Source organism: Rhinolophus sinicus, linkage group LG02 (genome assembly GCF_036562045.2).
Source record: "Rhinolophus sinicus isolate RSC01 linkage group LG02, ASM3656204v1, whole genome shotgun sequence".
Lineage (NCBI taxonomy): Eukaryota > Metazoa > Chordata > Mammalia > Chiroptera > Rhinolophidae > Rhinolophus > Rhinolophus sinicus.
Genome location: NC_133752.1, coordinates 93079579 through 93096067, shown reverse-complemented (window position 1 = coordinate 93096067; position 16489 = coordinate 93079579). Strand labels below are relative to the sequence as shown.

At 34.3% G+C, this 16489-nt stretch overlaps 1 protein-coding gene across 5 annotated transcripts in view; it reads right to left on the bottom strand.

Annotated features, from left to right (window-relative positions):
• PLXDC2 (plexin domain containing 2) overlaps window positions 1–16489 on the bottom strand; it is a 390269-nt gene that overhangs the window by 44837 nt on the left and 328943 nt on the right. For all 5 annotated transcript variants that reach the window (XM_074324846.1, XM_074324845.1, XM_074324844.1 and 2 more), the window contains 2 exons: window positions 14637–14787; window positions 13200–13238 (listed from right to left, as the gene is read on the bottom strand). In XM_074324846.1, the coding sequence (XP_074180947.1) occupies window positions 13200–13238; window positions 14637–14787 (190 nt within the window). The remainder of the gene's footprint in view (window positions 1–13199; window positions 13239–14636; window positions 14788–16489) is intronic.

The window sequence follows — 16489 nt, the reverse complement described above, 5'->3', positions numbered from 1 at the left end:
ATTTAATTTGCTGCACTCCAAGAAAAGCTTATGATTTAGTGATAAGAGGAAAGACGAAAGAAAGAAGAAAGTACAAGAAAGAAGCTAGGGAGAAAAAAGGAAGAAAATTTGACGTTTCTTCAAAGCTTACCATTTAATTCTAAACTTCTACATCTCCTGGTTTTTACTATGACTGACACATTTTTCTTCAGGATTTACATGCATGTAACATTGATATTCTGTATTTAGCACTATAATTCTTCAACATGTTAACAAATTTTAATACACTGTTATAATGACCTGTATCCACTATTAAGTCTTGCCAAAACTTAAAGTCTAGGAATAAAGTAAAAGTAAAATAAAAATATTCCTTGTCTGAAATTTTATTCACTTTAAAACCAACTCTTCTCTTGGCTTTACAAAGAAACACTACAGCCCATAAATTCCACAATATATTAATGTCCTTCAGGGGACCAAGAGGCTTTGGACAAAGTCTTGCACAAACTTGTTCAACATTCATAAATCTTATACAGATGATGTAAAAATGTTGTTTTTAAAGCTTCAGAATGAAGTTAAATGCTTAAAATGTTAGTGTTCCACTTTTGGATTAAAAACACACAGAGACACACAACTTTCCCTGTGGAATAGTATCTAACCCATTTCTAAGCTAAAACATGTAATGGGAGAAAATCAAGTGATAAAATTTTTAACTAAGTTGACTTTCCTTTTGAAGTTTCCCTTGTAAGTGATCTCATTTTGTAGCTCATATATTTTTCCTCTCAGCTCTTTTAACTTCCTACAGCCATGATCATGACCTTGACTTCATTTAGAGTTTCTCCTGGTGTTACATGTATTTTCTTATTTTTCATAATTCTCTTAGTCCTTTCATCTTCTTAATCATGGCATGACTACTTTTTGGATGCTTACCAATCTGTCAATATTAAGTAGGTAGTGGGGTACCTTGAAGCTGTTATACAAGTGATAGCTAATCCACAGTATAAATTACTGTGACAATACATTCATAATTCACATTATGACATCTCCACAGGAGGGATTTGGGTAAGTAGTGTGAAAAGATATTAAAACGGATGTACAGAACACAGCTCAGTGCATTATGGATGGTGAGAACAATGTCTGGCTGAGGCAGAGGGCCCAGCTTCCCTTTTGCAGCCTGTCCTTCTACAGGGCAACTGAAATTTTATTTCAGTTGAAACATAAAACATTCTGCATTAAAAGAGCTTAGGGTATGACAATCCTTTGTTTAAAAAGAATCCGTTACCTTTTTTTCTTGGAAAAATGAAGCTAAATAAAATTCCCATGAGAACTTATGAAAAGAAATGCTTGATTCCACCAAAATGAGGGATTTTGGAGCCAGTCCCCACCCAGCTTGCCTCTAGACTCATTATGTGATCGGTACTTTTGTGCCTGTGTATGTGTAGTAGGGATTTACAGTATTAATAGTTACCACAGGACCAAAACTAAATCTCTGGAATAATCCATTATGGTTTTTCATTTTTGTGTGTATGTATCACTTTTAAAAAATAATCCACCTATTAGTTTATAATCTACCTATTATAATAGTAAACTATTATTAGTTTATAATCTACCTAATCTACCTTCAATAGATTCAGCAACCAAGTGCTCTTTATAAAACCTAATTTTTAAAGTTTTCCTAACATCAGCTTTCTAAATGTATTTAAAAACACATTTTAAAATTATTTTTGAAAAACATAATATCTCTACTTTTACAAAATAATCCAAAGAAAAGAAGTCTTAGTACCTAATTCTCTTGCTAACTATCAAACTAAAGGGTTTCATGGAAATGGTTTCTCTTTTAATTCTATGCCAAGTTCTTGCAATGGTTAAGAAATTAGGGTTTTAAATTTCAGAAAAAATTAGGAGAGTTTTCCTAATGAGTATATTCACAGTGATTACGGAATGCCAAAAATAAGATTGACTTTAATGATCTGGGGGTACAGAAAGGAGTGACTCTTTAGGTCATTTAATCCCACCCATTCCGGAATGCAGTCACTTATGTCAAAACAAGCCATTTGTACACAAACCTATGATTATCACAATGAATGTTTACTTCCTTAGGAAATCCATTAGGTTTTCTGAACATGCAGGGAAGAATCCTCTTCTCCCTGCTATCAATGGGATGCCAGATGTATGTCCGAACCACTCAGCTAATACGGAACCTCGGTGTCTCTAGTCTTTCAATCATGGCTGCACTACTAGGTCAGTATGAGGCCTTCTTGAAATTAGTCACGAAAGTGGGATCCATTCTCTCACAGAAGCTTAAGCACATGCTGGATGAAAGCAAGAACACCTCAGTGAACAGTTTTTCCAGGGAACACCTCAAAGATGGATCTCATATGCCCTTGCTCTGAATACCCACCACTAGGAAAACAGGCCACCAAGGTCCTTATGGGGTTAACTCTGTCCCCAGACCCCAGCTGTAACTGGGGTAGGGGCGGAGAACTTGCAGCCTCTATTTGAAAAACAAAAGCCCAACTGCTGAGGGTACAGGTTTTTAATAAAATCTTCCTTTCAGTGATTATGCGTATGCAGCTTCTTTTGAAAACTGTGAATATTAAACCAATTTCAAGTTCTTTGGCACCAGAGTTTATGCTCAAAATTAATGAAAACCTTCCGGCTCCCTCAGAAAGCATGGCTTAATTTAGTTGCTGGAGATATTAATTTGGCCAGTATGTGTGCCTCAGGATTGAAACCTTAGTCCTTGATGTTCAGAACAACCATATGACCCTTTTGCTATTCGCTGTGGTTTAATGTATATAATCCCCAGGAGGGTAAATGGGCAGGGCCGTATGCATGTGCTCTGGATCTCAAGGAGACCGTCAGAAACTGGAAACAAATAATGGGTAGATCCCAAAATTTCATTTCTGTTTGTGTTACCAGCGCTAATAAAATGTGCACATATGTCAAGGTAGAAAGAAAAATTGAAACCACTGAGAGCCAGTTTTGCAGGGTATTTATATTTTGCCGCTTAGTGCCAATACTGACAAAACATGGCTCCGATAATGCCCCTAAGAGGGACAGAATCAGCTAGCCTGCTTGAGAAGAAAAATACTATAAAATTCTGTTTAACATGATTGTTTGCCTCTTTAGGTCCAGGAACATCAAATTTCCTGAAATATAACTTTCCACACGTTGAGTGTAGGACAGAATATGGTTAGTCCACGGGTGAGCGCTAGCCTCAGGTAACTTTTCCCATCAAATCAGCTTTGTAGAAGGGCCCCACGTACAGGTATGCAGCCCTCCCCTGAGCTTTACCGTGGGAAGGGCTTTGCTTTCAGGGTTAGGGGATGGAATTAGAAGAGCCACAAAGCTCATTCTGACTCCTTGATTTGACAATTGGTGCTGCTCGTGTTTGCTGAGATCCTGAAAGCCTGTAATAGGGGGAGACGGCAGACAAATGGCTACACAGTCGACTGTGTAACACTCGTGTACCCTCCCCCACAGCACAATATGGCAAACGGGGGCACAGCACATGCTCTGACACTGGAGCATTTGGGGCTGTAGCCCAGTTTTGAGCCTTATGAACCACGTGACCCCAGACAAATGACTTAAATTCCTGTGCTTCCGATACTTCATGTATAAAATGGGATTATAATAGTACTTTCTTCATCAGGTGCTACAAGGATTAAATGGGATAAACATGCAAAGCCCTTAGAAAAGTGCCTGGTGTATAGTAACAGCCCAATAATCGCTAAATAATTTTATCATTATTAGCAACTACACAGCAAGGTTTTAAGAATAATTTAAAGCAAAACATGAATTAAATAATCAGAAGTATTAAATTTTATGCCTACTAAGTAGAGAAGGTTTGCTAGAGACATGCCTTTTTCCTTTCTTTACTTGAGAATTTCAAGAAGCTTGAAAGAATTTACAAATGAGAATTTAAAAAATACTGTACCTAGTTTATGAGAAGCACATCAAAATTTCTGTCTCTTTTAATTTAGTTGCTGGATATATTAATTTGCATCCTTGAAACGCACAGATCTTACGTGTACAATTCAACAATTTTTTATAACTGCATATACAAAGTAACCATCAGCCCAATCAAGACATAGAACATTTCCATGCCTCCATAAAGTTCCTGTATCCAGTCCATCTTTACCACCCCAGGAGGGGTGGTTACTATTATTATAGATTAGTCGCACCTATATTGAATTTCATATAAGTTGAATCATGCTATAGGTACTCTGTCATGCCTGACTTTCTCTGCTTAACATCATGTTTGGAAGATGTGTCACTGCATGTGTCAGTAGTTTGTTTTTTACCCCTGATGAATAGTAAGTATTCAATTTGTTTATTCTTTTATTGCCGGACATTTGGGTTGTTTTCCATTATTGGCAATTATGAATACAGCTGCTATGAAGAATCTTGTACAATACTTTTGTGGATGTATTTTTTCTTGGATAAATACATAGAAGTGAAATTTCTGGATCAAAAAGGAAGATACTGTCTGTTTTCTAAAGTAGCTGTACTATCTCTCACTCTGATCAGCAATGCAGAAAATTCCAGTGTGCCATGTCCCCTCAGTACTGGTGTCCTGTCGTCCTAGCTATAGCCACTATTGTGGGTGTCAAACGGTATCTCATTGAAGTTTTAGTTGGTTATCTTTTAATGATTAATTTGCAAAAGTTCTTAATATTTTCTGGATGCAAGTCCTTTGTATTTACAATATGTATACTGTAACTATTTTTCTCCTGTCTGTGACCTACCTTTTCATTTTCATAACAGAGCTTTTGATGAACAAAAGTTTTCCATTCTGATGAAGTAATTTATCAATTTTTGGAACAGTCTTCTTAGGGGCTATTAAATTTATTAAATCTTTCAAAGAAGCAACTTTTGATTGTGTCTGTCATTTGTCTATTTTCTACTCAATTTTTTGCTACTCATCTTGTTTCCTTCTTTGTACTTATTTTGGGCTTAACTGCTCATTTTCTTAAACTTCTTAATTTGAAGGCTTATAGTTCAGAGCTATAAATTTCCTTCTTAGTACTTTTTAGCAGCATCCCACAAATTTTGGTATGTTGTATCCACGTACTCAGTTGTGATACTTGCTAATTTTCCTTGTGATTTCCTCTTTAATCCTTATACTATTTAGAAGTGGTTTTACTTTTCACAAATTTAGGGTTTTTCTAGGTATCATACTGTTGCTGAATCATGTTTATTCTTCTGTAGTCAGAGTACATAGGCTACAAGATTTCAGTCTTTTGAAATTTATCTTTATGGTTCAGCGTATCTTTGTGACCATTCATTGAAAAAAAAAAATCTATATTCTGTAGTCAAGAACTGTGTTCTATAAATACCAACCAGATCAAGATGGTTGATAGTGTAGTTTAAATCTATATACTTCCCAACTTACAACATTTTTGGTCTAATTTTTTAAATATTGTTATGTCTTCCTAATGAACTGATGACCTGTTATCATTTTAATACTTTGCTCTTTACCTCTGTTAATACTCCCTGTCTTTAAGTCTATGTATTCTGATATTTTTATAACCACTTTATGGTTACATTTGCAGGGTATATATATTTTTGATCATTTTACCTTCAAGCATTTTATGTCATATATCTTTATGTTTCATGTACATCTCTTACACACAGTACATAATTGCATCTTGCTTTTTTAAAAGTCAGTGTGATAATCTATACTTCTAACTGGAGTTTTCATTCTCTTTACCGTTAATTATTGATATGGCTAGATTTGGGTCTGCCATTTTGCTATATGCTTTCTTTGTGTCCATCCATTATGTGACCCATTTTTTCTTCCACCCTTGCCTTTTTTAGGTTAAATAATATTTCTTAGAATTCCAGTTAAATTTGGCTCTACGTTTTTGTATTTTTTTCTTTAGTGGTTGCTGAGCATAATGTTAACATGTGTTAAAATCACTTATGGTTGAAATTTTATTCAACAAGTTGTTAATTCATTACTGCAATTGAAATAATAACATTTGGTCACAGTAGCTAACAGCGCTGTTATTAATTAGTGTTAAATAATTAACTCCTGTCCTTCCTATTCAAGATACATGTTAAATCTTGCATGGTATTACTTGAGGACTGCAAAATAAAACTAAGGCAAAAATTAGTTTTAACGGAACAGCAAGCCATTGAAAACCTAGCTGTTGACAAAGCTTAAACTGAATTTGCCATTTATGGATTCAACTACTCTCTTTAAAACCTTATGCCTTTTTAAAAATAGCATATCTTTTTCTCTCCATCAACATTTCCTCTTTTTTTCCCCCTTAAACTGGATTAGATCAGCATATACATGAACAATAAGCATTGGTAATTCAAGTCCACATGAAAAAATTCAGTATTGAAATTATAAAACCTTCATCATTTTGTTCTATGTTCTATCAGTAGCATAAACTCTGAAAATCAACATGAAGGGGGCAAAGCGTTTTCCAATGTGATTTGAAAAGCGTTTTTCTTTCTGTTTTCCTATGCTGGATAACAATTTTTTAAACTATTACATTGAACAATGAAATTGCAATTTTTGCAGGTCAATAATGGTAAAAAAAAAATTAGTAATTTCATATGGTTCAACAAAATACGGAAAATGTCACTGTATTTACTAAAATAATAATTGCAACAGCTCAAGTATACTAATTTTCACATACTATATTAAAATGAGTCATGAGATATAACAGACATAATGCTTTTGGGTCTCCTGCCTCTGCTGAACAAGACACATTCATTCCATACAGACAGAGGTAATTTCTAGTGGCTGCAAATTCAAATGTTGTTTTAGGGGAGTCATCAGGTATAGGTAAGGACCAATAGTGAACTCAGAGTAAGACACTTCATTCTTATTTTGGGGACTCTGGCAGAAAGAGTTCACTCAACTCTGGCTACTCAAGGTGTGGTCTGTGAGCTGGTGGTGTCTGCATGACCTGAGAGCTTGTCAGAAATGCAGTGCAGAGGCTTGGGCTCCACCCTAGAACTACTCTAGCAGGAAATGCATTTTAATGAGACTCCCTCTTCCCCCACTGATTCTGATGCTTGTAATAATTGTGCAACATTGCATCAGACTACTCGTCCACAGCTCAACTTTACACGGGAACCACTGGGGGGTTCAAAAATATGATGCTGGATCCCAGCTCCAGAGATTCAGTTTAGCTGGTCTGGAGAGCAGTCTGAGCAATAGGGTTTTTATAAGCTGGAATAATATAATTAGGTGAGAATGACCAGATGATTCAAAGGTACAGAAAAAGTTGAGAACCACCACTCTGGATAAAATTTTAGGAGTGAAATCCTGACTCTAGGGATATTCAAAATAGCATCCTGAAGTATAAGAAATGTTCACTACTATGGCACATCCATACTTAGAATAGAGTTAGTGTGATCATGAAAAGTAGCCAAACAAAGCAAAAGATAAAACCACATGCCAAGATAGTCTATGGTTTTAGAAATAGAAAGTGATAGATATTCAATAGCCTGTCAAAAGGAAATAACATTTTTCTTTGCTTACAAGACTGTGATCTATGTGGAAGAAGTAGATGAAAAACGTACCAAGGGAAGGTAGGGGGGGAAACGAAAGATCTGTTACTTTGATGATTTATGTATTAAAGTAAAAAAATAATTCGACTGAATGATAAATGAAACGCTAGACACTTGATCTGTCACTACAGACTAGGTAATAAAAGTATAACCTTAGAAGTATTCTGATGTAAAGTCTTTTTGGACAGAAAGTCATATGATATATTCAGAAATAAGAAAGTAAACATAACAGAAACAAAGCTTAGACCAGCCATTGCACGGGTAGTTCATTCAAAGTGTATCTGTATTAGCTCTTTAAAATTACTTTGCAGGTTTGTACCTTAGAATTAACTTAGTCAAGTTCTGTAAATTGCTTAACGTAGGTATTTTGACATCTCTATGATGGAGACACCACTTTCTGACTAAACAATGCAGCCTTTCAGAATCCAGGCTTAGTAAAATTCCTAGAAATAAGAAGAAATGGCAAATACAGTACTACCTGCATAATACAGCTGCCTGGAGTGCTGATATTATTTAAATATTATTAGCAATTAACAACTTATAGTCAAATATTTTCAAAAAAGAAGCTTAACTTTATCAAAGGAAAGAACCTTTAGAAAAACCAAAAGAGAATGCAGTTTTTGGTACTTGGATAAATCTTAGCCAACAAATTTTAAATAATAAAATCAAATCACTGGATTTCAGAGCTTGAAATAATTGTAACATTCGCAATATAGCAGAATGGCACAATTCAATTTGCTAAATTGAGTTGAATCTGGTTGAAGATTTTGCTTTTCAGTTAAAAGATCTTGACATTGATTTAGCTTACAACCCTCTTTTCAGCCCTGGATGTAATTTTATCCAGTTTGCATCTTGAAGACATCTACATTTCTATTTAGGTGATGAGTACCATTTGAAAGCAACCTAATCAAATGCCAAAAAATGCATTTAATAGTTGTGTCTGCTAAAATATGTAGCTAGGTCATTCCTTTGAATAAGGTTTTGCCAGGATATGAAAATCCAAAGAAGATACGGTTTATTTTATTGTATTTACTTTTTATCACTTTTTCAAGTATAGTTGACCTTCAATATTATATTGGTTTTAGGTATACAGCATAGTGGTTAGATATTTATATAACAAGAAGATGTAGCTTTAAATACATATAACCATTACCTACAGAAATATATATATGTACATATGTTTATATATATAAATATAATAAAAATAAAATAAAATAAAATATAATATAATAAATATATATGTATATTTATATGTATACCTATTTATGCATATAATATATATATAATTTATATAATATATATACACATATACATATTTGTATATATGTAGGTATATAAATATGTATATGTATATATACATAATATAATACATTATTCTAGGTACCCCTTAATGGTGAATTAAACTTGAATCTCTAGGGAAACCCAGTAGGCTGAAAGAACTTTAAGCTAGGTTTTGAACTTAAGCTACTGAACAGCCCTGCAGTTTGTAGACCACATGCCAGTTATACAGACACTACTACTCAAATACACAGAAGAGTCAATGCATTGTGATTTTCACAGAAATGATAAAATGGAAACTAATGCATAATTACATGGGAAGGGTAAATTTCATTTTCAAACACTTACAAGTACAATCAGTTGTGACAGAAAAGGAAAAGAACATAACAGGTCTAAGTAAAACACCCTATGGTGGCATTCCCATCTGAAACTTGGTTGTAAGAGACCTGTACTGCAAGGGAGCGGCAATACCATGACCTTGTGAAGGACTTGGAATCTGCATCAAGGTCAAATAGATTCCCATCCAGCTCAGCCACGTACCAGCCAGGTAACCCACCCTTTTAGTAACTTCATGTCCTCAGCTATAAAATGAAAATAAAAAGAGGACCAACTCACAGGTCTTATGTGAATTATGTGAGGTAATGTATGTATAGCATTTAGAACGGTACCTGGAACATACGTAGTAAATACTTGGGAAATACTGCTTTTTCCTCTTCTTTTTCTTTTTCTCCTCCTCCCCTGCCCCTTTCTTACTCTTTCTTTTCCTTCTCTTCTGTTTTTCACATAAATAAGGGACAGGTATGCTACTTGATTAGACTTATGAATTACTCTAAACTTAATATTATAAACATGCAACCAGTAATCTTTCAGATGGAGATACAGTGCCATCTTTTTGTTCTTGTTAGTGCCTGCTGATTATTCTGTTAACTTACTTGGACATTGTAAAGCAGAGGAAGACAGTTTTTTAAAAATTTATTTTAATCTTTGTTAAATTTATTGGGGTGACAAAGGTTAGTAAAATTATGTAGGTTTCAAGTGTACATTTCTATAAGACATCATCTGTATATCACATTGTGTGTTCACTCCCAGAGTTGGTTCTCCTTCCATCTCCACATATTTGACAATGCCATCTTTAGATAGACTCTTCTGAGTTTTTGCGTTCAGCCATTTACAATGGTCAATCAATACTGTATCTTACTAAGGGGGCCTGCACTCAATAGGTATCATTCTCTTGGTATACTTTTTTCATGTTCTTTTCTCCAAATTATTTACAGAGCTTGAATTTCCACTCAACCCTGAATGCTAATAAAACTTCTCCAATCAAACAACTAGTCTGAAACTTCCAGAGGCTCCACCTAACCTAAAGGGAGCAGGAAACTCAATGCACAATTGAAAATTCATCAGGAGGAGAGACTTAGCAGACTATAACTCCTTTGGGTCCTGTAAATGAGAAGCCCTGTTGTGTGCTTTTGGGGGTCCAGCTGCTCAGAAGTATTTTATGCTTTGATATCAAAGATGAAGGAAAATCGTCTAGAAAGTTACTGTATAATCATGTGAGCTGTGGATTCCACTAAGCAAATCAACTACTTTAACCCATAGAAATATCTCATAAAGACTCAGAGCCAAGGTAATCCAATATCTAAAGATGATGTATGGAAAGGTCATTGGTTTCTAGCTACATATTGACTACTTTGAAAAATGTTACCCTTTCCAGGAAAATACAGACCACTAAATTAAAATGCTTTCAAGAACAGCCAATTAAATCAGGAAATTAAATCAAGAAATAAAATGTGAGAAACTTTTTTGCAACAGTATATAGTAATTTACAAAAATTTATTAGCTTGCATTTAAAAATTTCTCAATAAATGTGAGAAAACATTTAAATTGGGTATCCTTTTTATCATTACCTCAATTTTGCAACATATTAAGCTGGAGGGAGAGGGAAAAGACAATTCTGAATTATTTTTTCAACGTGTTTAATTAACTAATGAAGCTATATTTAAATTGGCAATCCTTCCTGCATATCTCCAGAGTATAGAAAATAAAAAGCAATGATAGCACGCTATCCTAATGAAGGTACTGTGAAAGTAATGTGTGATTTCTCTTAAGTACTCTTTGGAAGGAACATTTATCTTAATACTGGTCAGGATGGTCTGCTCTAACTATACTTTAAGGAAAAGTGCTTTATAAACAACCCTAGACATGAAAAGAGTTCTAGTGTATAGACATATTTGAAGTCTTAATGTGATATTTTGAAATTCTGATGGATACCTGCTGCAAATCAGTGATCTAAATATCACCTGAAAATTCAACATTTTTTTAATCATACAAAAAGAAAAAAAAATCCTCCATTTCAATCTTGGAATTTACTTAACTTGATCTCTCAGTATCATAAGGTAGTTCTAATGCACTGAGTCAAGAAGATCTTCAGTTTTATGATTCCTTGCTGCATTAAACAAAACTAAGGATCTTCCTTAGAATAATTGGCAATATGCTATAGAAAATTATTTCCCAAAACACTAAGTCCCTGAGCTGCTACTTATAAAAAGGTTTTATGACCAAATAAGAAATGCTAGACACTCCATCCTCACTACCATCTCGCAGGTTCTTTAGAATATATGCCCTCTGAAAGCAGGCAATTTGTCTAAGCTTTGTTCACCATCATAGCACCAACCCTGTAACAATGCCCAGCCATTAGCAGACAATCAGCAGGGATGAATGAATGAACGAACAACCGAACATTAAAAGCTTTGAATGGTTCTCCAGCAAAGAAAATTCTTTCGTTTTTCTCTCACCCAGAGTATCTCACATCTATTTAATCACAGGAATCTTTTGTTTGCTTTTAGTAGCACTATAGAACATTTTATTTAAAAAGAAAACATGAGAGCATAGAGAATAAAATAACAAGTATGCTTGTTATCACTACCCATGTTAAGAATTAACTATAACAAATACAACAGAAGCCTCTTGGGGACCCCTCCTCCATTTCGTTCATCTCACATCCCTCCCTCAAATGAGATAACACCAACATTAGGACTTATACTCACATGAGACTTACTAACATCCTGTTCTGAGAAATCTTGAACTGGGGGAATGCTAAAGTCCCTTTAAACACGAAGATTTTAACTTACTTCCAGCTAGTATATATTTTGCAAATGGTCATTTTAAAGCTAGCCATTTACTGCATTAATGCAATGAGTAAGAAATAACTAAAATACACTATGATGCAGAAGCAAGACAACGGACCACTGATGTAACAATAATAAATATTAAGAGGCTAAGCTGCTTCTCTTTCAAACAGATTGATATCATATCTAAAGATACTTATATGTGTCTATGTATATATCTTAGGTCATCGTGTGTGTATATATACATGTAGGTACCTATACATACACCCACACAGTGACCTAAGAAAACATAGAAATATTTGTTACCTAACCTAGCCTGAGTAATTTAGGAATTATTCTGTACAATTAGAGAGGAAAATAGCCTAACAATTTTGACTTACAGATCACCTGGGGCTGCAAAAGTAAAACTGTGTCTAGATCAATGTCACAGCATGTCCACATTTACATAACAGATACTGCTAAGAAGAGGAGAACCCCTTCCAGAGCTGAATAAACAGTTACTAATAAAAAAAAAAAACACACACAAAAAACTCTTTCATCAAGATCCAGCATAACATGAGAGAGAAGCAAAATGAGGTAACATAGCTTAACAGGAAAAGAACTATTTTTAAAATTTTAGTCAATATTTTTCACAGCTTTGTTTTGGTAAAATATTTCTTCCTCAAATTTTCCAGTACCATTAGAGATACTTTTCAATTGCCTTAGGAAAACTTTATGCTCTAACTACATATTTTATTTTTGTCCCTTGCTTCATATAAACAATAAAAAGGCCTAACACGATATATTTCCATAGCGCTCTATTTCTTAATCTTATTTATAAAGGATATTGAAAAATCAACTTAATGGAAAACAATTAAGTTGAACCCAACACCTGTGCTGTGTAGATAATTACATGTACAATTAAATCAAGAACCAGAACAACAAAGAATATAGGAAGCTGTGCCGGTGTATTGGCCCTAATCCTCTCCATCTTAATCCCACCCATTACCCCAGCACCCCATATGTCAAAACAACGAAGAATAGCATATAAAATTGTCACTTCATCATTGGTCATTGGTGTCATGTACTTTTATAGGTAAATGCATGGATTAGAATTTCGTTCCATTCTTGAAACCATTTCACTTTTTAAGCCAACCCACTGAATTCTTCTCCTGTTTGATACCATCAGAAAGTGAAATGTTACCTCAGTCTTTATTTAGAAGCCCCAAAACTCATTTCTCACATTTAAATGAATGTAATGGTTTAGGATCTAAAAATATTTATGAAAGTATCAATTCTTACCTCCATTATCTTTTAGATGAAGTGCTATCTTGGTGTCATCTGAAAGAGAAATTTAAAGATATTACAACAGAAAAAAATTTAAGGGTGCACAAATCTCATGAGCAGTAACTCTCTACTAATGCCTCAACTATAACATGATGGATTTTTATATTTTACTGAGTTAATTTCTAATTCAATGAGAGTAAGTCCTAGCTTACATGACATAATACTAAAATTTCTTACTGAGATTATAAGATCAAGACTTTAGTAAAGTATAATATGATTGTTAAGATGTGTGAGAAAAGTACACTGTTATAATTTTAAATTAAAGTACATTTATTTTTAATATTACAAAATGAGTTTTTATCATTAGACTCTATAATTATGACCTTTTTTGCTCATTTAAAAAATCAAGATCAAGAAAATTCCAAACTAATTGGAATAATAAAGATTTGTCAATATTTACACATTTAACTTCAAAAGTTAAATGTTTATTCATTGCTAATAAATCTGTCCAACATCACATGTGAAAAAATCTTGTCCTTAATGAACAAAAGGTAGGACATGCTTTTTCATTTTAGTGGTTATACTTCATTCTAAAGGGTAGGATTCAAATTACCAAAATATTTTCACAGGCTGTATAACAACCTCAAAATAATATGGATTAAAACATAACATAAAAGCAATAAAATGTATTTAACAGCTGTCCTCCACCTCTCTTTATTCCAGTTAACTTTTAATATCCAATTAAATTACAATTAAAAGTAAAAGTTTCAAGTTTAATTTCTTATTCAGATGAAAACAAGGTTTATGATAGTAAACAAGTAAGGCCATTCTTCCCCCTCTCAAAGCTTAATCTTGGCCAAGTAGTCTCACATTTCTCTTTGGTGGTCCCATTCAGAATAGATAGTTAACACATTTTGGCTCATATACCTCCTCCCCCAATGAGTTGTACCCATGCATTAATGTTATCTGGTATTTTCCCATTCCCTGGCAGAGGAAATGTCTTCCAAGGGCAATTTCTGTGGCTTACACAGTGCCCTCTATTTTTATTGACTGTATTCAGGAAAATATTAGAATTGCATATGAGTAGAACTATCTATTGTTCAGAATCCAAAAATCAATGACCATTTTATACGCATTTGCCTTTCTATCTTGTGGCTAAAATGTTGAATTCAATTTCTGCAAAGTTTAGCAAAATGAAAAGAAGTCTCTATTCCTTTACTAGTGAAAACAAGTAGCCACTAGTGAAAGCTGTTAATAAATAGCACACAGTCCATTAAAAGAATCCCAGCATATATTTTTATTTCATAACAATTTTGCGTTTTTCCCTTTAGAAGTCCCTTAGAAATCCAGTTTGCTAAAGGAAAACCTTCCCTCTACAGAGTGACCCTGGTGCATGTCAACTCTGTGACATTTCCCTCCTTTAGGAAAAAAGCAAACATATCTCTAGGGCACCTTCTGTGGGCAGGCTGGTGGGCAGCTGGGATGTTGCTGCTCGTCTCGTGGTGGTTAAGACTCTGAATAGTGTGGTTGTCGGTCGTATGGTGGTGGTCGTCTGAGAAGAACTTTCCACAGGCTCTGTGTTCTCACACATCTTTTCTTTGGACTAATAAGAGAAACAGATGGGAAAAAAAATTTAAGAGTGATCATAGATAGATATATATATATATATCTTAAATGACATCAAAGAAGCTGGTCTATAAAGCACAAAAGACTCTCAAATCAAGATGAGGAACAAATTATTTTTGTACAGGACTATATTTATAGATTTTTCTCATTTCCCATTTATAAAGTATGTAAAATAGACAAGAGAAAAACTGGATATAACAAAGCATTTCCATGTTTAGACATTTGGGTTTCATCATTTTCTGCTGTTAACCTTTCATATTTTTATCTTGCCGTAAAATTTATCTCTAAATTTTATATCAATACATTTGTGCAAGACATGATATCAAAAGGGAAAAGTTCATACAAGAAGAAAAGCATGTGCATAAAGACAAGTTTTAAAACAGGCTTAGGGATGTGAAGAAAGAATGCATTCCCTTCATATCAAACTGATAATAATAAATTCAAAAAATTGTGCTGCTCCATACTCCTTTATTGTTTTAAAAATAATCCACCATAAATTGAATAGATAGTTAAAATTTTGTTTTCCTGTATGAAATATTCAAAACCAACCAGGCAAAGGATTGAACGGCACTCACGTAGCTTATCTTTACCTTAGCAGAGCTACACTGAGGACACCAGGAACAGGTACATATCGTCTTTTTCATTCATAGCTCATAAAAATAAGTCCTATAACCTTCACCAGTAACAATCTTCTATTTCCAAACCTTTATGGTTTAGAAGTTGGTGTTTCTTCCTCTTTGTACTTTAAAGAATTTCATCCCTCTCATGGGCCTTGAGCAGAAGATACCTATTCTGCAAATGGATGGTATTCATCCCGCATTTGAATTTATTATTACATAAATACTTTTCTTAAACGCTTTTTGTTGTTAGTGAAGTACAATGCACCAGTAGGTTAGGAAGAATTCCTGAGAAGGCTTCCTTTTCACTAATTGGACATGACACAGTTTTATTCTCTACTTTAACATCCTCGGGGCCTATTCAATTCCACCAACTTTAGTTCCTGCATCTTCTCAGCTCCAATGATTTCATTATCTCTTTCTTGACTCCACTTTAGTTATCATCCCCACACCCTGGATCTTATATGAAGTTGGAAATACTTTAGTTCTGAAATCATAAATTCAGTTATCCGATTTTCAGCCTATCTGTGTACCTGTCTGTTCACTCCAATTTGTCTTATCCTGTGACTACATAAAAAGCCCAACCACAATGATTGTCTTCCTTTAAGTCTCCTTTTTTCCATCACTTCCATATCTTTTCAGTAACATCAAGCATCTCACCCAGTTATTTTTTCCATATGACCTTTTCAGAAAATCAGCAACGCTGAATATAGTAAAAAAAAATTTATCTTTTCCCTGGGTGCTCCAAAGCCAGGTCCAGCTGGAGAACCATCACACCGTCCCCCCCCTGGAGCTCTGAAAACTTAGCTACTGCATCCTCTGCAGGTCCTTCCACGTTGCTTGGCAATACTGCCCTCCCATTATCTTGAGTATCAATTTCAAACCCTCTCCATTCTACTCACAACTACAATCCTATAACGCCCTTTCCAATTTTTACCCAACGGGCTTACCTTTTATTTCCTAAATGAAAGAGTCATCAGCAAGAATTCTTTAAATTTCTTTACAAATCAGCATTCTTGCTTGAATCTATATTAACCTAGTCTTCTTTCCTTCTGTGATAAC